Source organism: Anarhichas minor, unplaced genomic scaffold (assembly GCF_050575085.1).
Source record: "Anarhichas minor isolate MPS153535 unplaced genomic scaffold, ASM5057508v1 ptg000043l, whole genome shotgun sequence".
NCBI lineage: Eukaryota > Metazoa > Chordata > Actinopteri > Perciformes > Anarhichadidae > Anarhichas > Anarhichas minor.
This window is the reverse complement of record NW_027466489.1, coordinates 3573092-3597546: the sequence shown is the minus strand read 5'-3', so window position 1 is coordinate 3597546 and position 24455 is coordinate 3573092. Positions and strand designations below refer to the sequence as shown.

At 37.8% G+C, this 24455-nt stretch overlaps 2 protein-coding genes across 4 annotated transcripts in view; both read left to right on the top strand.

Moving 5' to 3' along the window:
• frs3 (fibroblast growth factor receptor substrate 3) overlaps nt 1-7551 on the top strand; it is a 15370-nt gene extending 7819 nt beyond the window's left edge. For both annotated transcript variants that reach the window (XM_076110372.1, XM_076110371.1), the window contains one exon: nt 7461-7551. The gene's annotated coding sequence lies outside the window, so the exon portion shown is untranslated. The remainder of the gene's footprint in view (nt 1-7460) is intronic.
• LOC142970260 (sodium- and chloride-dependent GABA transporter 2-like) lies at nt 7247-24455 on the top strand. Of its 2 annotated transcripts, XM_076110373.1 has the most exons (15): nt 7247-7551; nt 7881-8065; nt 8660-8794; nt 10192-10332; nt 10748-10829; nt 12414-12546; nt 14051-14185; nt 14332-14435; nt 15495-15619; nt 16320-16432; nt 16564-16701; nt 16929-17031; nt 18115-18215; nt 20501-20671; nt 22416-24455. In XM_076110373.1, the coding sequence occupies exons 1-15, from the start codon at nt 7544-7546 to the stop codon at nt 22563-22565; spliced, it is 1824 nt and encodes a 607-aa protein (XP_075966488.1). In that variant the 5' UTR covers nt 7247-7543; the 3' UTR covers nt 22566-24455. The 2 variants fall into 2 exon arrangements, with proteins under 2 accessions (XP_075966488.1, XP_075966489.1); XM_076110374.1 differs by lacking the exon at nt 7247-7551 and having other exon boundaries at nt 7923-8065; nt 8725-8794.

The following is a 24455-nucleotide window of genomic DNA, read 5'->3' as shown; positions in this document are numbered from 1 at the left end:
CAGCAAATGGAAAAAGTAGCATATCATCTTCGATCGCACCTCCTGCACATCATCCCAGACCTGCAGGAGGTCCACGCAGTTTACGCTTGTCACGTTGCACTTTTGACCCTGGGCCACTGAAACGCTCTTTGTCTCTACTCCCACTCCGCTGGAGAGCCACAGGTTCGACCGTGTCCTTTTTACCAAAAGCAGGGGGCCAAATATTTCATGGACATTCGTAGTCGGCATCGCAGATAGGATTTATTTACATGTTTTGATGGAGACATCAACAACCTCAAATAGTGGCATTAAGCTTATAACCTCACATAAAAAGTGCTGAATCTATAATTTGTCGGCTATCGGGTGTGAATGGTCTGTTTTGGTCTTAAAGGGTAATCAAGTATGTCGCAAAGTCCTGCAGTGACGACTTATGTGAGGCTATTTATCAATCGTAGTCAGATATTTATCTATTTATTTATTTATGAATTCTTTTATTTCTAATTGTAATCATTTTGTTTTCCATTTGATGACCAGCGTTTTGTAATCCAGTTGGTAATATGGAGACCAAAGTTTCACCTCACATGATCACTGGACTCTGGTGTATTACTGTTATAACTCTGCTTAATTATATTTTCAAAAGGAAAGAAAAAAAAAAACAAAGACTGTATTTATATTTGAAGTGCCAAAACCTATTTGCAAACTGTGTGATGAATAAAATCAAACGTGCCATTAGGACTTGTAGGAAAGCATGAGGCGATAACGGCCAGGACACAAACTTTTTAGAAAAATCCAACTTTTTAAGAATAGATTAACGACACATTCCACCTCATCCACATTGACAGCCATTTGGGAGCGAGATATAAGAATGGTAATCTTGTAGTCTGATAATCACAGCCAGGGTGGTTCTATGCTGCTACATGTACATACTAACAGTAGCCCGTGTAAGCTACAGGTACTTGTCAAAATGAAAACGTACGTATTTTAACCTATGCGATGTCAGATCTTTTACCATATGTTTAATTGCTAATAGAAGTAGCATTGTTGTGTTCTTCTGAGATCATTTCTGAGCAGTAGAAATATTTAATGTACCATTTCAGAGAATGTTTCATTTGGCCAATACTTCATTTCATTGAGTGTTTTCTTGACTAACTGGCTGTCTGATAGGAGCGGTAACGGAAGCACAGGCCCACTGATGCTTTCATCTTTTTGCTGAGCGCTCACATCAAGGTGATATTTTCAGCTGACGTAGGATAGTCAAGTGTACGCGAGTTACAGATGGCAGTGGCATTCAGCTGTTGATCAATAAGGGACGCAACTACAAACTCTCAAATTCTGATGGGGAGGGTTTTTTTGGCTTCTGTGTGACATGAGGTGCAAATCAAAGATGCTTTCTTTAAATTCATTCGAGCAAAACCAAACGGCTTCAAGTTTGTGATTGTTGCTTCTGATCGGTGCTTTATGGATATTTATTTTACATTTCAAACATTTTACTGAGATGTTTAATTACGAATGAAAACTGTGAAAAGCAGTCAGATTAAAGCTAGATTCAGGGAAAGTTTGGCATCAGATGGTTCCCAAACTCACACATTATTATGTTCAGATGTGATACATTTTAATTTTCTCACATTTGGGGGGGCCATCTCATTTTGTCCAAAATTCAAAGAGATTCAATTTCCAATGACATACAACTGAAAAAGTCCACATAATAAAGCAAATGTTTGGCATTTTTGGTTTATAAAATCGAAATGACTATTTTGTTCACAGAGAAAAGGAAGAAAATGGTAATAAATGTAAGTTCCACTGGTTAGATGGAAGGAATAATGTGAGAGTTTTAGTTTCTAATTAACATTCCCAACACAGAAGCTTTAAAAAAAAAAAAATCAAAAGTTGATGGTTTGTATTTTTGCTTGATCATCATACTTTAATATGACATTTAAAAAAAAGAAGTATATTCTATAAAAGACAGGCCAACTTTTAGAGGACATGTTTGACTGTATTTGCAAAGATATTGTCATGATACATTGAAAGGATGTTTACATTTTTGCAATAATAGGTGAATTATTTTTTTGTCAATCTAATTCAGACCAATGTGTGAAGTGTGAAATTTAAATAGTAGTCTATAGAGCTGTGGGCTTAGTGTATTTAACCGCCTGTTCTTCTGTGAATCAGCATTCTTATTCTTATTTCAGGTACAATGTTTACTTTTCAATCTTCATAGTACAATTCCAGCTAGTAAAAAAAAAAAAAAAAAAACTTAAAAAAAAGATGCCTGTTTTCTTGATTGTCTGACACTGTGTTTGCTTGAACTCACATTAACGGTGCCATACAGTAGGTGGCCATTGCCGGTACTTAAATTCAATTTCATTGTATTAATCTTTGCAAACCATGTTTCATACAGGGATCAGAAAGTGTTTCATCTAATTTCTCAGAATATTGTCACATGTGGTTTTATGGTCATTTGAAAAAAAATATCCATGTTGAAATGTGTTAACTATCTTTGTTATAACGCAGTAACCTCACCACCACCACCCAAACCAGTTAACGGTGATCACGGCATAATCAACACATACTCCTCTGTTTACTGATTAATAATCAAAATAAATAGATGTGTTTAGTCGTTGCTTTTCAAAAATACGCTCATGTGATCTCAGTGCACTTGAGTTCAAATGAAGTGCCGCTCCCACCGCATAACTCATTGGCTTGTTATTGGCTCGGGGTTGATGCTATCTCTCAAACTTCTAGTTTTCATCACCTTCAGTGTTTATGCTCAAGGCGTTATTCACACGGGTGTCTGTGAAATTTAGATCGCACCTCTCACAGGTGTGATTCATTCTGCAAGGCAAGGGGCCAAAGGTCGAGGTAACATCTATCTTTAAGTTCCCCAAACTGAATTTATTGAATGGGTTGTTTAACAAAAGGGCTTGCTCTGTGTTTACTGTACAAACATGAATGCCATTTAGTCCATTTAAAAAAAAAAACTCACTGTGCCTTTCATTTTCAAGCTGGCGTATTATTTCCTTTGCTGTTTGAAGAGGGCGACCTGTTGTGGAAAAAAAAGTGTGACAAAGTTGGAAGGGGCTTTAGTCAAAGTGGTTTCATACTTCAAGTTGTTGAAAAAAGGGCCCACTCTTGATTGTTTTACACCATACTGTTTTTTTTTTTAATTGTCTGTTTAAAGGAAGGTTTTACAATTTTTGGAAACACATTTCTTGCTGAGTAAGAGTAGAAGATCGATGCCACTCTCATGTTTGTGCGCTTAATATAAGGCTACAGCTCACAGATGGTTCCTTTAGCTTAGCATAAACACTGGAATCAGGGGCAAACGACTAGCCTGACTCCAAATCTGCCCACCAGCCCCTCTAAAGCTGTTATGTCTCCTTTGTTTATTCTATTTCATCTATAACAAAATGTAAAAACAATAAGTTGTGATTTTAGGGGAAGGGGTCAACAGTTGGCAGACAGCAGAAACTCCAGAAAGTCACGAATGAAATAATTTGGCACGAAATACATTCTCATTTAATCGATACTAGATGAGAGTGGTATCAACCGTCTCATCGAACTCTTTGCCAAGAACGTCAATATCTGCAAACATTTCCTTCAGCGTCATTGAAGTTGAATGAGTCGTTTGTTTTTTTTGAGATTACATGAGTCATGATTGACATCATGTGGCTACGGTGCACTCCACGATTCCTCATCAGCTGCCATTTCTTCTCATAGTGCTGAAGAATGTGAAAATAAAAGTCCCCTGAGACATTTCTTTTTCGATACTTTTCCAATTTGTAACCACTGAAAATGTGTAACGTGCGTCGGATGAAACGAATATAATAAGAGCAGAAAGAAAAAAGGCCAGCGACACGGTGTGCACCTCAATGCGACACGTCTTCATCAGTGGTTCGTCATCAGCAACTCTTAAGTGATTCTGTGTCATCTTTAAAATGACAGAACATCACAAATGACATATTGTAAAACCTCAACTTCCTGTCCACGCTATGAGATAGATCTCTGTCAAAATACTGAAAGTATCAGAAAACTGTAATATTATTATGTTTGTTTTTTAATCTTGTTGTTTTTGTCTGGTACAAGGGTGTGATCGCCACCAGAGGGTGATGTACATGTACGGGTCTGAGCTGTACATTTGTGTGTATTTGCATACAGGTTGCATTGGCTGAACTTTTGTCACTATTATATCAATTTACAAATCGACTGAGTGCCAAATATGCTTGAGCATGACAAACTCCGGTACCTATGAGGAACCGCAGGTACTTTCTGACTCATCGAATGAGACTCCAGTGACTCGCTGCTGTTGTAGACTCTACTTGCGATACGAATGCACAGCTGAAGGTTTTGCCATGCTAAATATTTTTGTTGAAAGAGGGGTACATTTCATATCTTTGTTGTATGTTTCTATCCATGGCTTATAAATGAGTATGCAGTGATGGTCTTATCATCTTGTTATTAGAAGTGAATACAAAAAGCTGATTTGCTTCTATTGTTGGACTGTCAAAAAGAAGTATTTGGGTCATTTTCATTCTTGAATAATTCCAGACAACAGATGTACTGTATGTAATCTGACCTCCTCTTCATCCCACCCTGTCCCAAAACAAAGTGAGCCTGACATTTGGTGGATTTTACCCTAAATTATAGTGTGGATTTGTCCAAGATGTAAATGTAATTCTAATATTAAAATGAAGCTATGAAAATATCCTATTGCGCACTAAACAGTCTATTTTTTCTTTCTTTACGTCAAACCTTTAATGTCTCAAAGAATCAATAAATGTATTTGAGTCAAACAAAGCGTTTTCCCTCCAGGATCACGTACCTCTTCAGTTCATTACATGTACAAATTTTAACATTACAACATTTACTAGATATTTTTTAAGGTATTCCTAGAATATTTTTATAAAATATACCTGAACAGTCTGCGCAACAATCAGAACCGTACAAAACTTTAAAAAAAAATAATAATCTTTTTTTAAGAGAGAAAGAAACGAGTCTGGTCGACACAAGTTGTGTGAACACCGAACCTTTTTTGAGCTGATCAAACCTGATGACTTTTGGAGGTGAAATGTTTTGTTTGCTCTATTTATTGTTTTCTGGAGAAACATTGAAGACGGACGTATAACGGTTTGACCGTGTGTGCAATACTCAAACCATTGTGTGGCTATAATCCTTCATCCTCCAGCCCGACAGCTGCGTAATAGATGTCTGTAACCTGAGGGGAGAAATTATGTGAACTGTGTGAACTCCATTCAGTAAAAGTAGATTTCCTTTTCGTTAAGAATATGTACAGCTATCCAACTCAGCAACCCGCCCAGGATAGAATACGAATATTATCCAAGTTTTTCCTTTCTCCCATTTTTGCTCAAACCAGAAATTAAATCATGATTTTATTCCACAATTGTTTTTGCAGTTGGACATTAACCTATTTTCAGCATGTAATTAGTGTCTGCCAATGTGTAAATAATTTTAATAATTTGATGTACAGAGAGCATGGTCCTTGTTGGCTCTAGCGATTCACAGCGAACTGTAAATATATGCCTTAAATAGTAGCTGTCTTGTGTTTGTATGTCCGTCTTGTTTTATGGTTATTGAATTATTGTATCAAAAGAGGAGCCTCACAAATAAAGCAGAGCTTTTATTGTTTCTACTCTACTTGGTGTCACTAATGTTAAGTCTCAGCTAAAGCGCTCAATAATTCATTTTGTTATAACCGGTAGATGGACGATGCCTGCGCATGGCGTCGTGAACCTCCATGAGAACACTACAGGTTGTCATTTGAGTGTTGGCTTTCTTTCGACGACTGAATGTAGGGTACATGAAATATGATCAGCTGGAATTTCCAGTTTCCCCCGGAGAGTTTCCACTACAAACAGTTCAGCCTCGCCACTGTGTAACAAACAGTGGCAGGTTCTTATGTTTGCACGTGTGTGACAGGAAATTGGGGCAGGGCTGCCCAAATAAAGGAAAAGAGATTTAAGATACAAAACATAGGTTCTGGTAGCTTCTGAACTGTAGATAAGCCAGCTGAAATGTAAATTGCTGTAATTAGTCAAATGCAACTTAACTGATTTCCCTTATCCACAAATTATGTCAATAAGATAATCCTTTATTAGTCCCGCAGCGGGGACATTTACAGGATTACAGCAGCATAGTGAATAGTGCAAACATGTGAATGTGGCAGACTGCAAGATTGTTCATGCAAATTTGCGCCATCGTGCTTCTCAGCCAGGTCTTCAGCCTCCTCTGTTCAGAGCACTGAAGCTGCCCTGCTTCAACAGAGGCTGCAGGTCATTCAGTGATACATTTTTCCAGTGTGTGTGCATCAAAACATGTCCCCATCCACGGCAAAATGCACTGTGCAATCGGTTAGACAGGCTGCGTGTGTCTGCTCGTCCTGCAAGGGATAGGCCTTAGCATATTAAGCACGATTTGAGTGGTTAAAAAAAAAAAAAAATACCATTTTGAAAGTATGTGTTTGAAGGGCGAAAGAGGGGGGGACATGTTCGCATTTCCCCACTGGAAATTACGCCTCAGCTTTGAAGAGACCTCAAACTTGTGTGGTCTAAACATTGTGGATTTAACCACAACAACCAGCTCAGTGGAAGTGGTTGATGTTTTGCTGCCATATGACAACCCTTATTTAGCAGAGAAACAATATTTGTGCTGCGCCTGCCACTGAAGAGAGAGCTTTAACTAGGCATAACATGAGCTGGGTTTTTCAGTCCAACCCTCTCACTCAATATAGAAGCTGTTTGTTTCATCTATCCACACATATTCATCATCAGATTGAGTGAGTTACATTATAGTTTTACTCCGTAAACAATGTATTTTAAATATAGTTTAAATGCATCACTATGTTGTCTCACTACAACCAACCACCGAAAAAGTGTATAAATATTTCAAAAGCACATTACAGACTCAATATCAGATGTTATTCATAACGTTGAGATAAGATACACTTTATTGATGTAGTACGGTAAAGCTGACGACTATAACAATTTAAGAAGGAAGTCAGTAAAATATAGTACAATAGAAAAAAAGTACAGTTAAGTCAGAGATCAAGAAGATAACAATACAAAGCAGCATCAATTTTATGAATGGAAAACAACTACAGATATAAAGCCGTGCTTGCATTAAATAAGTCGTTGGTATTTGACCAATTTATGCCTCTAAACAAATTCCCAAATTGGCAGATAACTGCAGCCCGTATGAGCACTGACATAACAGAAATGGCTCAGCTGATTTGGTTTAGTTGTAAGCAACTGTGCTAATCGCAATGACTCACGCTGCTCTGTCTCAGTGGAAAAATACAGCAAGGAAGTGGTATACCTTGGTCCTTTGTCAAAGCAAAACACTTTTTCAAGTGAAACGGCATGGTGTGCAGACCAGGTCAACAGATAGTCAGAGCATAGAGGAGCCAAAAGAAACCCTAGCTCATTTTTTTTCCTCACTCTGGCTCTGCTCATGACATGTTTGTGTAGAGATCCTGTGGTGCACCCAGCTGAGAGGAATACTGATCAGTTTGCTGAAGCTGTAAGCAACTCTTGGGGGAGGTTGCTTTGTGATGGAGGGGTAAGTACCTTCTTTTTTTACACTTGGCTGCTAAATGCATCGCTTTAATTCTAAAATGTGCTTCAATAAGTGCAGCTTTCTGATAAACAGTTTCCGGTGAAAACTTTCCATTCCTGGTAATCCCACAAGCTCAAGTTCAAAAAATAAAAAAAAACAAAGCTCATGAGCAGTGCCAAACAATCAGCTGAGTAGTTTTGTCTCTGTACATAACCCCGAGTTACAACAGTTTCGCAGTACTTTTCCAGAAATGAGCAAGAGGCTGAAAGAGAGTTCAGTTCAGATTCCATCATTGCATTTGCTTATCTGCTGCTTTTCCTGCACATGTCAAGACAATTCCTCAAAGGAAACAGCCTTGAGATGGCTGGCCAGGATAAAAGTCTGGTGAAGAAGACACAACTGTTGGATCGAGGCCAGTGGGGGAACAAGTTGGAATTTCTGTTGGCTGTAGCAGGAACCCTGGTTGGGCTGGGAAACCTCTGGAGGTTCCCCTATTTGTGCTACAAAAATGGGGGAGGTAAGCATGATTCCCATGCAACAAAAAAAAAACATACAATGCTTTTACTATTCTGCAGGTGCACTTAATAAAAATGTAATGAGTCAACAATGACGAAAAAGAACTGTGGCGGCATTAATAGATTTAAGCGATAAGGAAGTTGCTCAGGCGTTGATCAAGGCAGCTGTTTGTTATTAAAGGAACCGTTTGTCTTGGTTTAATCAAATGCAGCTCAGGGGACAAAGGAGACCTTTGTTGTTTTGACAAATGAGTAAATCTCCATTTACATAAAAGCATTACAAGTTATATTCATCAGAAAGTCATTCTATGTCTTGCTTTACTCTGCAGGCATTTCATCACTGTTTGATCTGTTTTAAGGATACAGATAGAGATGTTTGATGTTTTACCAGTTCTTTAGAATTTACGGGATACATTCTATAAGAAGAACCCATGTGGGTTTTTACCGTAACCAGATGTTTAAAAAGAAAAAAAACGACATGAACAGCAATCTTCTTGTATAATCTCTCTACAACAGAAATTCCCATGTGTGACGTTGGTCTTTATCAGATTTACAGGGGAAACAGTGTTTTGATATGCTTGTCATGTTTCTCTCAGGTGCATTCCTGATTCCTTACGTCTTGTTTCTGCTCTGTTGTGGCATACCGATGTTCCTCCTGGAGACGGCGATGGGACAGTTCACATCTCAAGGATGTATTACCTGCTGGAGGCACTTCTGCCCCTTGTTTGAAGGTCAGTGTATTAAAATGAATGCATCATGTGACTAGTTTGGATAATCATCATCATTGACACATTTCACAATTACATATATGTGTATAATATCCAAAAAAAAAGCTACAGATATTTGGGTATTGTTCTTGATGACAAACTATGCTTTGAATCCCATGTTGATGCTAACTCAAAAAAGGTCCAGGGTTAGGGTTAGGACATCGTTTCAGGAGGCCGTTAGGAGAACTATAAGATTCCACTCTCTTTCATCCGAAACGCTACCAATATGCTCAATAGCATATTCATGCTTTCATTCATTCATGCGTTGTTGAGATCGACATATTGTAAAATTTGTATGGATTGATTGATTATTCTCAGGGACGCATTTGGCACATCCAACTTGCCCATAGTACAGAGCCAACTGAATCAGCTGTGATAGTCAACGCGTGTGTTCAAAGGTCCCGTTTCACGAACTGAATGATGCTCTGTGTGCACACACGGGTGTGTCTGTTGCTGATCCCCACTTGGCAAAATGTCCGACCTAATGTGATCGAGAGATTAGTACAGACTCTGAGACACACCCAAAAATTTTGAATGTCAAGATATAACGGACATATAAGGAAGTGTTAAAATCTTGATTCCCACGAAGCGACCCAAGTGACAAAAAAACATATATTCAGTACTTTCAGCTACGTTTAAACTTGGGTGTTTGCTTGCTAACTCATTTTCACACACTCGTACATAACTGCAACATGTAGAGTTCAAGTGATTTAGCTGATATATTCTTTCAATCAAATCACAATTTCTATTTATTTATCTTTCTTAGTGGAGTTACACTACTACTCTCTAAGTACTCCACAAGTACTCCTGGCTGGGAATCACTGCTCTGGTGAGTTTACAGCAGCAGGATGTGGGATTGACTCAAAATAAACTACAGTGCACATAAAGTGCAAAATAAAGGAACATGTCGCCCAGAGCAACAGTGTGTCGGATTGATGTGTTTTAGCTTTTGGACAACAATGGAGGCCTATGGCACAGAGGATTAAGATCATGCAACACTCGTTAGTAGAATCAATTCATTGTTGGTTTTGGTCTTTTCATGGAATTTGTCGACAACAACAAAAATAGAGACTAAAAACAAACTGGACACAGATTGGCAGCGTTTGCCTCCGTGACACACCTCTCACTTGGTTTCTCTTTCTGGAAGTCTCCTTGCCATGCATGATAAAGAATCTGTCACTTAACTCCGGTTGTGGCAGGTGTGCCAGCTGGCAGAGTGGAAAGAAACTCTGCCCATGTGGGTTTTTACGGTATCCAAACGTACCTACGGTTGCCTACCCCTGCTCTAGACCTATATGCTTTATTATTTTGCCCGTCATTATTAATAATCTACATTGTCCACACCTTGTCTGTGTTTTCAGGGATTGGCTACGCTACCCAGCTTGTGATTGCATATGCTGCCGTGTCATACATTGTCATCCAGGCATGGGCCTTCTTTTACCTCTTCTCATCCTTCAGCGCTGAGATCCCATGGGCCAGCTGCAGAAACACCTGGAACACAGGTAGACATGCAGACAGGGGCAGAAATGAACTATGTGCATGACAGATGTCTGTGTCTACGTGTTCTTCATCGTTTTTTTAAAAATCTCATATCTTTATAACAGCAGCAATAGAGAAACTGGCCCACACGCTTGGAAAATGGCTAGAGAAATACCAGAATCTCTAGAAAATTGCTTGAATTCTTGATTGCTTGATTGATTGATGAAGCTATTGGTTTCATAGAAGCCCTGTAGCTAACAAAAGGTACAGTTAGTTAACTAAAACTGCCACAGTGGAGGATCCTGCACAGCTAAAATTACTATTAAATGGTTGAGGATAATTTAGTATTTGGTGAGTAGAACTGTATCTGTCTTTATGTTTTCAAATATTCATCTACGCTTTGATCGATGAAAAGATCTCCTCCTGTTTCTTTCCCAGAGTTTTGTATTGAATTTGATAAAACAAATGCGTCATCCAATTGGACAGCAAACGCAACAACGCCTGCAACAGAATTCTGGGAGTAAGTTTAATTCACACCTGTCTATCTTTATAGCCTATGTCACATGTTTTTAGAAGCTGAATCACTAAAGGTGCATTGGCACCCTGTTGTTTTGCGCGTTTGTCTTTGTCTTTCCTCTTTCAGAGTCTATAGCAGCCTGTTGAACCAATTAGTCAAATTACTACCAAGTGCCAAATTAGTCAATTCACTAAGGACCCACATAACTAATGACACTGACGACTCACGTGACAAAATGTCAACTTTAGTCTCCTGGATGCATCCACTCCCATCTGCCCTGTGTGGATTATATATATCTCTCTTCATACTACGTCAGTTGCTCTGACTAGTCTAATAATGACGTGGGTGGGTTTAGAGTGGGTTTAGATTAGAGTCAGTTGAAAGCGTGCTGCGTCGGGATCAGACGTTAAGGGGAACTGACCAAGCGTCGGTATGTGACGAGTTGGGAGTGAGACCGGGTCGACAAAGATTGAAATAAGTACAAATAAAAAGAGAATTTAAAAAGAAAAAAATGAAATATGAAGTATATGCAACTAAAATAAGGATAGAAAGTATGCATAACTATACAAGAATGAACACGAGAAATAAACAGGAGACACCCCAGTATTAGAAAAACCTAATTTTGAGAAAACGGCCTTAAAGGTGCAATATACGGGATTCAGAGTATTCACAACTATGCATACATTTAGCTCAAAGTACAGCTAAATGCAAATGTAAGCATCACAGAGCTGTTAGCAAGGCTGTGGTCTTGTTTCATAATTCCAAATTTCCAAACTTTACAACATTCTCTGTGATCGCAACAGAATTCTACAAAGAATCGTTGCCAATACTTACAAATATTATTTGGCAGCAAATACATAAAAACAGGGTGTGAATATGTGATTCCATTTATTTTGCTATGTCATGGTCAACCTTTCTCAGTAGATAACATGTAGAACATTCAGTACTCTATGAATGTTGTTAAGGCAATACAAACACTTTCAGTAATACACCACATGAACAACTGTGTCCCTGCAGGAGGTTTTCCTATCCCCGAACCATTTATGATTTATGAGGCTGATTTAAGTTAGGTGATACTGTTTGAGAAACAGACTCTGTTTGATACTCTAAACTTGCTGGCGAGCTACACATGGACAAAAAAAGTCCTAATCCATCTTTCCTCCATGTCACATGCTGAGCTGAAAATGAAAGAATGTAAAAGTGAATTAACACAGGGGCCAGATACAAAATAAAACAAATGATTTATTTATTTGATTGCACTGAGCTGATGGGTGTGCAGAGCCTCTCTAATGTTAAGTAGCATAATTAGTGGTTAGTTTTTAAGCAGCATTACTGTTTTAGTGTTGCCAAAAATATCTTGATTACTCATTTCCACCTGAAACTGAAAATTTACTTCTGCAAGGCAAAAAATATTTGCTCATTTTCAACATGAATGTAGCAATAACACCATGTGATCAGTCCCATTGATTCTTCACTATCATAATAACCTTATTTGTTTTATGAGTGAATTATAGTCGTGAACAATGTTCCAAGGATTGTTGTCTCCACACTGACTCTTTTTTGACAATGTTATGTGTTTCTTTTCAGGAGACGAGTGTTGGGTATATCTAAAGGGATTGATGAGATTGGTAGCCTGAGGTGGGAGTTGGCCTTGTGTCTCTTACTGGCGTGGATCCTTTGCTACTTCTGTGTTTGGAAAGGAGTGAGATCCACTGGAAAGGTACTAAGTAAAGGAAACACCCCAATAAATGAAACAATAGTAATGCAGATGCCTCCATAGAGGGCTGACTGTACAGTGCAAAGTCTATTTATGCTTCACACTGTGAACTGTTTCACATTTCTTAGACAATTTTTGCACATTTCTGCACAAAACTATCACTCTTAAAAATTGCTCTGATATTTTTTAAAGGTAATTTTATTTAAGATATATTTTACATATTTTCATAGTATGTTAATTGTAATTGTAATTTTTCTTCTATATTTGTTACTTTTATTTTTGATTATTTTTTCTCTTACTATGTTTATGTTATGCACCAGCACACAAAAAGCAAATTGCTGAAAACCTATTATAAACACTAAACTGGATTCTGCATCTGATTACATTATGTGAGAGAGTCATTGTGTACGATGCTGGCAACTCAGCACAGATTAGGAAATAATGTTAATGAGAGAAACTGCCCACTGCTGCGAGTCACTGGATCATGTAGCTGACCTGAGGTCAGCCTAAGGACAGCAATTTATCCGTCTCCACCTTCTTCCCGTTTTTCTTGCTCTCTCCGTCCGTCAACCTCTCCATCTATGGCGACAACACTCTAATGACGTCACAAACAGCCACTCCTAACCTTGTTCTGGTTAGGTACGGCCTTTTACTGACCTTTTGACTGGCCTTTTTCTTTCTCTCAGCTGCTCCCTCAGTCGATCTCTCTTGAAATTAGCCATGGGCCATTAGCTTGCCGTCTATATGCAACATCTGCTTTGTGTCCACTATAGCCATTTACATTGCAATAGACTTCCAAATTTGAGGAAAGTAAACTAAAGGTATTAACAAAATGAAGACTTTCATTAGTTTATCACACCATACTTTAGCGCCTTTTCTATTAATATTAGCCAAAGTGGAGTCTTTACGACTTCAATCACCCATTGTGAGCCAGTGCTACAAAAGTTAGTCATTTCACATTATGGTCTCTCTTCCCTTAACAATGCAGCAAAGTACAAAAGTACAATTAGTCGGTATTTAGCGTAGTGTTTGACTCAAGCGGCAACTTGCATGTGCTACCATGTAACATTACTTAGGGGTGTGTTCACAGCGTTTCCACAATGTAACCAGGAGCCGCCTATTCAAGATAATCTCGTGCATAACCTACCATTTGAACATTAATATGATCCTGTACATAACTTAGGCTAGCCCTTTCATTGTTATCTGTTTTAGGAAGCTCTGATGGATAATGTGTAGTTCGTTCTCAGGTAAAGGTAAAAAGGTTTATACGTTTTCAGGACATTTTACTCTCATTTTTCATGTGTTTTCAATGACGGTGGGAATAAGTTATGAGAAGGAACAAGGGGAAATAACATTTCACAAATGTCCCCTAAATATTTCCTTTGTTTTTCTGTGATGGGACTTGTGCTTCTTCTGTTGCTGTTCTGTTGCTGCTTCTTGTCAGATTCCAATAATCAATTGTGATTTAAAACATCATTTGAAAACTGCCTTTGTCTCATTTTGACAGGTGGTTTACTTTACAGCAACTTTCCCTTATGTGATGCTGGTGGTTTTGTTGGTTCGTGGAGTCACTTTACCAGGAGCTATGGATGGCATAGCATTCTATCTGTATCCTGACCCGACAAGGTTGGTGGACCCTCAAGTAAGTAATAAAATTAAGACGAGCTGTCCGCTCAATCGCCTCCCACTGAAAGCCCAAATACTTTAAAATACTTAAATTGCACGATATATGCTCTCTTACAGTAGTGGTGAACGTTTATTAATATGTATGTTTTGACATCTGCTTAGGTTTGGATGGATGCAGGAGCACAAGTTCTTTTCTCGTTTGGGATTTGTCAGGGGAGTTTGACAGCTCTGGGCAGTTACAATCAATTTAATAATGATTGCTTCAAGTAAGTGCTCTCTGCTTTTCTTCTGCTTTTTTATCTAAATGCATCATTAAAACATATTTAACCTGAGATTGTCGCAAAGAAAAAGACGTATTTCTTGCTTTCTCTAACATAGTATTATGACTTATTCCTTAACTATTACTGTCATTAAATTATATGCTGATTTGCTCAAAAAAAAAAGGTCAGAAATCATGAAATGTGATGAATACATTTTCCAAGCCAACATATTTGAATTACTTGATTTGTCCATTTAACAGTCAAAAACCAGAAAAAAAAAACGTTTACTTTTGTATACAACAAAGAGAAGCAGCAAATCCTCAAGTTTTAGAAGCTGCAATCAGAGAATGTTTCGCACAGAGTATGTGACATATTTTATTGTGCTATGTTGTTCTATCTTAATGTATCATTTCCAACCTTTGGTCTCATTTGCTGCCTAAAGTTGTGATACAATGTTTTTTTTGAAAACTTGAAAAAGATGCAAAGAGTCAAGTGCTCGATAAAGGATAGGAGGAAGGAGATCTCAAATGGAATTCTTCACTATGTGTGGAAACGATTATAGCAACTTATTTAGCTGGCATACATTTAGTTTGTAGAAGTATAAGGTGATCTCTCGGTGTAAACTGATGCACTCTATGTCTCGCTTTCAGCATGTTTTGCTCTCTACCACAGTGTCACTGGGGGGGGGCACCAAAGTTAGAAATGTTGAGAGGGAAAGAGGTACAGTAAAGTAAAAGCCTTTTTTCAGTCAGGCATGATAATCAAGCTGCATGCTCTTCATCGAGACAGAGTTAATGAAAGGCAGACAATAACGCCTGGTTTCATATAAAGACGATCATCCACCGCATCACCGTTAAAAACTCATCATCCCCGTATGTATAGATAAACGTGAATATATCATTATAATAATTGTCGTCTTGAGCAGCCACTGTGTTCACTTTCACCATTATCACCATCATGCTCTATTGTTTTCTTCTCATTGTAAAATTTTTACACAATTCCACTAATTTTTAAAACAGAACAATATTACCAAAGAGTCACTTCTTTGTTTTGTTGTTTCCCCAGGGACACGTTTATTCTGTGTTTGGTGAATGGAGGGTCAAGCTTTGTGGCAGGATTTGCCATCTTTTCAGTTTTGGGCTTTATGTCCTACGAACAAGGACTGCCAATATCTGAAGTGGCTGCTTCCGGTAAGACCACCACTACACCCCTTCTGTTACAGTACATTTAATGATCTGTTTGGGTAAAGAGCTCCCACTAGAAATAATGACATACACAGGGTTGAGAGTTTAGCTGTTGCTTGAATATGGAGCCTGTAACTGGCTGAAAAATGTGTGTTAGTGTGGTTTTAATAGAAGTTCTCAAACTTGTATAACGTAAGGCCCACTACTGATTGTTAACAGATTTACTAGGTCCTCCTTTAAAAATAAATGAGGAAAAAAAACACAACATGACAAAACAGGTAGGAAAAATAAACTGGGCTGTACATATGTGTTATGCCACTGTCGGCTTTAATAACCAAAATTTGAGACAGGAGAATGGTATTGGATTTTGTTTGTGCCTCCAGTCACTCACTGTGTCGCTTCTTCCAAGGGAACGTTTGCTAGCTAACAGTGGCAAAACTCGTTTGTCTCTTCATGACGATGTGAGTGATTGGTGTGGTGATATTCAAACGCAACTGATCATAGAAATTAAAATGTGAATTTTTGACCACATTTAGATACAAAAATAATGAGCTTTGTAAACGACTAAATAATTAAAATGTATCTATTTCAAAGGCCAAAATAGATTGTTTGTGGTAGTCTTTGTTACATTATTACACAAGAAGATGATCTCCCTTCAAAGTATATCGTCAAATCAAAAGTTTAATCTGCATGTTCTCAATTGCAGGACCTGGCTTGGCATTTATTGCCTATCCACGTGCAGTAGCCATGATGCCTTTTCCTCAGTTGTGGTCTATATGTTTCTTCGTCATGGTCATCTTGTTGGGTGCAGATACACAGGTGAGATTAAAAAAAACACTTGCATTAAGCAGATTTAAAAGTAGTTTTACTATTTAACCTGTGTTGATTGCAGACAACAGCTTTTTGTCTCCAAGCGTTTCAGTTTACTCATCGCTCTGTGTCTCTGGCAGTTTGTGAGTCTGGAGTGCCTGATGACCACCGTGACAGACATGTTCCCCACCGTGTTTCGAAGAGCTTACCGTCGAGAATTGCTGCTGCTCTGTCTCTGCTCTGTTTGCTTCTTCCTCGGCCTCCTTCTCGTCACAGAGGTGAGAACTCGTGTTTGTGGGTGTGTTCACACCATGAATAAAAGCAAAACTGTGCACTGTCCAAAAACAGGCCAATGCAATCTCTCCTGGACCTGCAGCGTGCTGAATCGCTTTAGTCATCTAATTTAAGCAAAGCAAAAATGTTAAGCATCTGAACATTAAGCACAATTGTTGTGTTGTTTTTGTGTTTGATGTGCAGTAAAAATCTACCCTCTATCTTCCTGCAGGGAGGCTTATATTTCCTTCAGCTTTTTGACCATTACGTTTGTAGTGGCAACAATCTTCTCCTTCTCTCAGTGTGTCAGTCGATAGCAATCGGATGGATATACGGTGAGTCTTTAAGGTGATCCCGCATTAATCGTATAATGTTCTTGTTACAGCTTTTGTTTTTGTGCCTATTGAAATGATCTTCGACCAAATTATTAGAAGTTGTAAAAGGTTCTGATCAAAAAGCTCCTCATACCGAGGTAGTTATTCCTTGAGGCAGATGATTTAAAAGCCTTCATTCAGTGGTCGGTCCTGCTTTTGGACTACAGTGAAGTCAAACTAAAAATTAAAAAGCACAAAAATAGTGAAGTGATTCTGTTGATTAAGTTACTCTTTTTTTGTTTACATTAGGGATGTTTGTAAACAGCAGCAGAAAAACAGGCCCAATACATCAGTATCTGTGTTTTTGTCGGCATAAAAGTAATAAGAAATGGCATTAAAAAAAGATTAGTTTGAGGTCATTTAGAAACAGTGGCTCTATTGCAGATGTTGTCAAAAAACTAATTTGAGGGATTCTTATTTAAAAGATTATGGTCTTGTGTTGGTCCAAAATATCGATAGCAGACTCAAAAATCTTAATTTATATGCTGAAAATATGCTGGGTTGGGGCTTAAAAGTACATTAAACCCATTGAATCAGGTTTAAGTTCAGGCTGGTTGAACAAAAGGTTAAACAACACTTAAATTACAGTGAAAACAACATTTGACTGTTGAAGTTCCCAGAGTTTTAAACCTACAAGTTGTTTGTTCATTACTGACTGAGGTGAGTGTTCACGCTCCGGTCCTTGCATAACTTACATTCTGTTGCCGCTATTGTGGCTTTACACTCTATAAGACAAGTCCTTCGCACTGCCTCCTTGTCAACTGGGATTTAAATGCTAAAGATTTTATTTACAAATAAAACAATTAATAATAATAGATAAAATAGATACATTTTGTAACACCAGCACCCACAACAGTTTCTCTTAAATACCACCATTAACCATTTACATACATGTGTGATTTGGAGCCACTGTCAGTTGTCAATATATTACATCATGCATTTGTTTGTGTTGTAACTTGTGTTTTGGGCGACTGTGCAGAATGTTTTTTCATATCTAAAGATTTTAGGTAAAAACAGGCTGCTTGTTTTCCTTTTCATTACCAGGTGCAGATCGTCTCTTTGACGACATTGAAGAAATGGTAGGTTATCGTCCATGGTCCATAATGAAGTACTGCTGGCTTTACATTACCCCCACCGTTTGTCTGGTGAGTGAAATACTTTCTTTAAATCCCTTAAATAGTAAAAAAAAAGACGTGTAGTTTGATGTATTTGTGGATAATATAGATGGCAAAGTGATTGAGAAAGAACAAAGGGAAATCTAAGTTATTTTGGCAACTCGATGATGATTTGAGTTTACATTGAGATTCAAATCTCATCACTGCCTCTTACTCATGATGGAAAGGTTGATTTAAAAAATGTGGATTGAAGAGAGTTTCCTGAGAATCTTATTTGGACTTCAGGCTTCAGCTGTGATGTCTGTTTGGAAGGACAGGGGCACTCTTTTCTTTGTTATTAAGAGTGATGTAACAAGTGTATTTTACAGAAAAACTTTTTTTGCCTACTGTGAGGTAACAGAGAGAGGAAAGAGGGAAGAGAATCATATTGCCACCTTTGTTTTTATGGTATATAATTCAGTAATACATGGCACATGTTGACATTTAACAGAACAAATACAGTCTCAAGTTCAACTGCCTAACATGGTTACCTAACACTAAACTATAGTACAAGAGCAAACAAAACGGGTCCTTACAATAAGATGAAGGAGAGAGAGAAACAAGGGAGGGACGAATGAAAGATTATTATTATTATTTCAAACGTTCAAAGTTTGGGCAATTCAAACAAGAAATGACAACAATGTTCTTTTCAACAAAGCCAAAAAAATAAAGTATGTGAACCTGAATAAAGTATATGGAATAAAAAAAAACACTTACAATGATATGCTGACAATATGATAATAACAGCCTCCACTCTTCTGGGAGATTTTGGAGCCTGGCTCTGATGTGCAATAAGACTTGACTCGTGTCGCAATTTCTCCCAGAGCGTTTTTAATAGTGTGGAGGTCAGGGTCTGGTTTCACAAAGCTGTTTTTAGTGTTAGGCCAGTTTTGCTCTTAGTCTAATGCAACAAAGTTTCAGTAAAAAAAAGAAAGAGTTAGGCCAATATTAAGCCTAAAAAGTGAGACAGCCCAAGGCTGACTCTGAACTAAGAGACATGTTCCCATGAAAAAAAGTGACACCTGCTGGCCCGTGGTGACAAAAAAGATTAAAACGTGGCTCATAATTTGTGGTTGGTTAATGGTGTGGAGCAAACAATGACGAGTGACTTCTGCCACAGTACAAAGCCACAGCATCTCAGCTCTGCTGCAGGACTGCACTGCACTGGAAGTTTCTTGTGCTGTGAAACTGAATCACCAAATCCTTTCAGTAAAATGTTGAAAAAAAAAAAGGCTGCTGGGGTGAAGGGAGCTGAGTGGTTTGATGGGGTTTATTTTACTCAGAATTTATGGCAAATGAGTCCGACTTAAGATAGTTAAGAACCAGACAGCGTTGAATGAAGTCTATCTGTGGGAAACAGGCTTCAGGGCTCCGCAGACCAGTCAAGATTAATTACATAGCCCCAAAGCCAGACCTTTCTTTAGCACTATGTCAGTGCTAAAAAAGATTTTGGTATCAGTTTTGGTTTCTGTTTGTAGTTTGTACAGTGTTATATCAATCACGTTTGAGCAGGTTTTGGTTGAACGCAACAGTCTGTGTGGAGAACAAAAGAGGTTAAAAGCACTCGCTGAACTGCAATCTGGGAACCCAAAGGCTATAATTTAGTTTTTTATTGGTTTTAAATTAGCTTGTAAACTGGCATTGTAAAACAACCAAGTAGTACACGTCGTCCCTCAACTTCGGTCTTGTATCTAATGTTGCTAATCAGAATGTAAACAACAAGCAGCGCACAAGTCTTGGCCCGGATATCAGCTGGCTCCACCAAATCCCCCAAAATATAGCCCCGTGCCCTTGGAGGTTAATCTTTGCAAAATAGTGCAGATAGCTGAAGAGGAGAATACTGTGTGAGATACACTGATAATAGCAGGCTTATACCCACAGTCGACTTCTGTTGAACAGAAAACTATTTATTTTGGGACTTTGTTTTTCTTAAAGGGTATTTATGTTGAAACAGGTACGAGCCTTCTCCACAATGTTAGAAACACACTATTGTCTAAATTATCATGACATGCAAATTTAGATTTTACAGCATAGCTCAAACTGTGACAAACCCGCCCAGACCAAAAGTGCACTAAAGTATCTGGACAGGGGTGTTCAAATAGTTTTGCTCATATAGTATAAATGAAAAGACGCCACCATGTGTTGATAATAAACACAACATTCTTCAAGGAGACAATGTTTAATAAACTGGACATCAGGAGGTAAAAGTTGAGATCTGACCTGATTTCACTGAAAATGGATGAAAATAATAGTTGTTTGCTTTTTTTCCTTGACAGGCTACCTTCATCTTTTCATTGGTGAGATACAAGCCTCTCAAGTTCAACAAAACCTACGTCTATCCGACCTGGGCTTATGCTCTGGGCTGGTGCCTTGGACTGTTCTGCGTTCTCCTGGTTCCTCTGTGGATCATCTTTAAACTTACGCGGATGAAAGGGACTATAGGGCAGGTATGTACTCAATAAAGAAAGATTAAATAAATAAAATATTATTATTACAAAAACATGCAATATAAATATTTAAGTGATCTAGGGCTAAAGTAATAAGTCGATCAACAGATAATTGCCAAAAAATGCTCCTCTAATGTTTTCTTGGTCTTATACAATAATAAACTGAATATATTAGGATTTTGACCTGTTGGTAGGACAAAAACATGCAATTGAAATGTGTCAATTTGAGCTCTGGGAAATTCTTAGGTGCGTTTTTTCACTATTTTTAGACATTTAATTTAACTAATGATTAATTGTGAAATATAGCAGCAGATTAATCGATAATGAAAACAGTCTGTAGTTGCAGCCCCAATGGGATCATTACAGTATTAGATTAGTTTGTGAATGCTTAGGCTTACATACAACCCGACTTATCTAATAGTTTGATTTTGTTCTCATTTTAGTAATCATTTTCAAGTGTACTTTCCATTTCATTGCTTTAATTCTTGCTTATCGTAATTACTTAGACTTTGTCAGAGAACAAGGGAGAACAGTAGGTGATAAGACTGTGTGGTAATAACCTAATGTACCTAATGTACCTTTATGACTGAAACAATGGAGCATCGAAAGATTTTAACAGTACTTTAATACCATGTACCGTAAATAGATGTTATGGTTGATTTGAGGCAGTGAAGAACTTTTATTGTCCCTCATAAATCTGAATCATAGTGAGGTAACAGTTCGCTCCTACAGTGCAGAAAATACAAGGCCGGTTACTTAATTACAAAATATTCCAACATTGAGAAGTATTTACTGCAAGAATTACAGTACAAGTGCTGTTGTACAACACGCAGAGTCCACTTACTGACATACAGGAGCTTTAAAAGTTTTCAAAAGGAACAGCAGTGGTTCAACGAGGCCCTTCAGCCAAACGTGCATGTCAAGGAGATGCAGCTGCACATACCTACAAAAATACTCAACCTGACACTAATGACGGGTAAAAGTGTGACAAATTAGAGGTGAGAGGCAGGGCTTTCTTATGTAGCCTCGGTTTGTATATTGTATAGCTTCTGAGTGCTACATACAGGCTCATATTTTTGTCTCACCATTTTATTTGTCAGGTAAGTCTGTTGACAATAACAATTAGTCATTATCGGTTAAACAGTTATATTTTCTTCTGATTGCTTGTTTTTTTTTAAACTACTGATTCATTTTTTGCCATTCTAATCTTTTCAGCTCTACTAAAACCATTTCAAACGAATAGTCGACATACACTTTGACAGCACCACTTAAAGAATTTAAAAACCTCACCCTCGTCATCATTTCAATGTCAACACTGCATTGGCACAGCGAGGGCATGGATGCAAAGCAACTTTTGCCGAAAAACTCATTGCAACATCATCCAGCGACGCACTGCGACTATAAAATACCTGCAAATTCCTGGCAGATTAAACCTCAGCCAGGACAGCTAAACTCTTACCATTAGATTTGACTGGTTGAAGGACAGGTCAATGGACTGAGATGATCATGTAGTTCAAAGCAAACAACAACATTTTGTTGAACTGATTTATTTTCCTTTTTTTTTTTTTTACATTTGTACAGTTTGTTACAAATGTAGCAATACTTTAACAAATAGGAAGCCTTGATACGGTTTGTGTTAATTTCCTCCTTTTCTGTATGTGTCTCTTCTGACCATGTTGGGAAACCTACTGCACTGTAACTCAACAATTCTACTAACATGAACCGACTGATTTTGTTTCTACAGAACCTCAGGCAGCTTTGTCACCCTGAAATCAAGACGCACGGCAAAGCAAAGCAACCTGAGCAATGCCCTCTGAACCCAGACAACTCTCTTACTCCTGCTGCCAATGAATACAAAGCAAATGGTGGGGCTGAGATGGAGATGCAAATGTGAGAAACTGAACATTTTTGACAATGTTTCAAATGTGATATTCTGATTTTAAACTCCAGGTTTCACAAGTGAAGCATTTTAAAGAAATGATGATGAGGAATGACTTCTGAAGAGCAGCAGCTCTGTTGGGTTACTATACCAAGTCTGCAACCTGCGCAATAAGCAGTGAGTCTTGTGTCACTGTAAAATGTCTTTACTGTCTGTATATATCTATTTTTAGTTAAAGCAAACCTTTAATGTGTCAGATCAAGTTATCATTTTCATGTTGCAGTATGCCAGAGGATCAAGAGATGCCAATTTTGAACATTACTAACATGCACTGTTACCCATCCCATAATATTAGATAGATAGATAGATAACTTTTAAAAACATGTTCAGTACTTTAAAGAAAGTTATGCAGCTGCTGCAACAGGCGGACAGGATGCCACCTTATATATATATATATATATATATATATATATATATATATATACATATACAATACACACATACATTTGAAACGGTTTGCCTTATGCATTATATTATTATATGTTCCTCTATTAGCTATGTCTGCTCTATAGTATATATTTGCTGTTACATTTATTTACCTGCATCTGTTATTAGATTAAGTTAGAATTGAATGGGGATAATTTCCAGAATCTGCTACCAAGAGACAAACGGCTTCTGACAGTTCAGTCTGTATTTTGCTTTATTGTGTAAGCCCACCACACTCATCCCACCTAATGATATTGTTTGTTTACGGGTCTTCAAACTCACAAATGTTACAGTGGATGTACTGTGCAGATGGTACAAATATTCTACTTAAAATAATACAACAGACTAAAGAGTAGCCTACTCTCTACTACTGTTTCTTTCTACCTACGTTTTGACACGGCACTGAGGTTGTTACTGCTGGATTGGGATTGCTCTGCTTAGTAGGTGGTTACTGTTTTACATGTATAGAGAAGCAAAGTGAGACTTTCAAGCATCTCCAGGGTTCCAGAAGTAAAAGACCTAGTATTTATTTTCTGTATAGAAAATGTTAGTTGACTGCCAACATGCCCCCTGTTTGCACTTGGCAGTCACTCTCATGACACTCTTCGCACAAACTTCTGTTGCCAGCAACACTAATGGGAGTCTGAAGTGTTCTCCTTGTAGCACACAATTAATACATTCAGCAATTTAAGTCACTTCACTTTCAGATTTTGGATTAATTCAACAACGACACTGAAGTAGTCTTGTAGCAGTCTTGCAGTAGTTGATCTTTATTGCAACAACAAAGCATTCAGAACTTGTAACAATTGTGATTCAAGCCTCTGTGTGGATGATTTCCCCATAGCAATGGGGTGCTGAGGCTCATGGGAACTGTAGTACTTGGAACAATTATCTATACTAAACTGACAGAAAAGCAATAGTATACATTAAGTGGAAGTGTTTATAACCAATAGCGTTAACCCTTTTGTATAATTAAATTCCTTAAATGATTAAATGACCTTCAAACATGATTTAAAACATGTATATATAGGAATTTAGAAATCTTTCTGGAACCTGCTGCTCTGCCCACAGGAAATGCCTCCTTTGACAGATGTTTTAAAAGGTCTTGAGTTCATGTTGTGCAAACAATATATTCAGATCTATTTCAGTGGCATATATGCACCTTTTTTTGTTAGTCGATTCAGACTTTTGAACCCCACTGTAGCTGTCTTGTTAATGTTGTAGAGATCCATAACAGTTCATTCCTGGAAAACTGACATTGAATTTTTGCCAACGTCAAATATGTATCGACAGGAGAGTGAAGATGGTTCACAAAAGCTGTCGGGTGCCTTAATGTGGATTTTGTATGAGCAATGTAGAATATATTTTGTCAAATCATATACATGTTTTTAGAATTCAATAAATTTGATATCGTGCTAA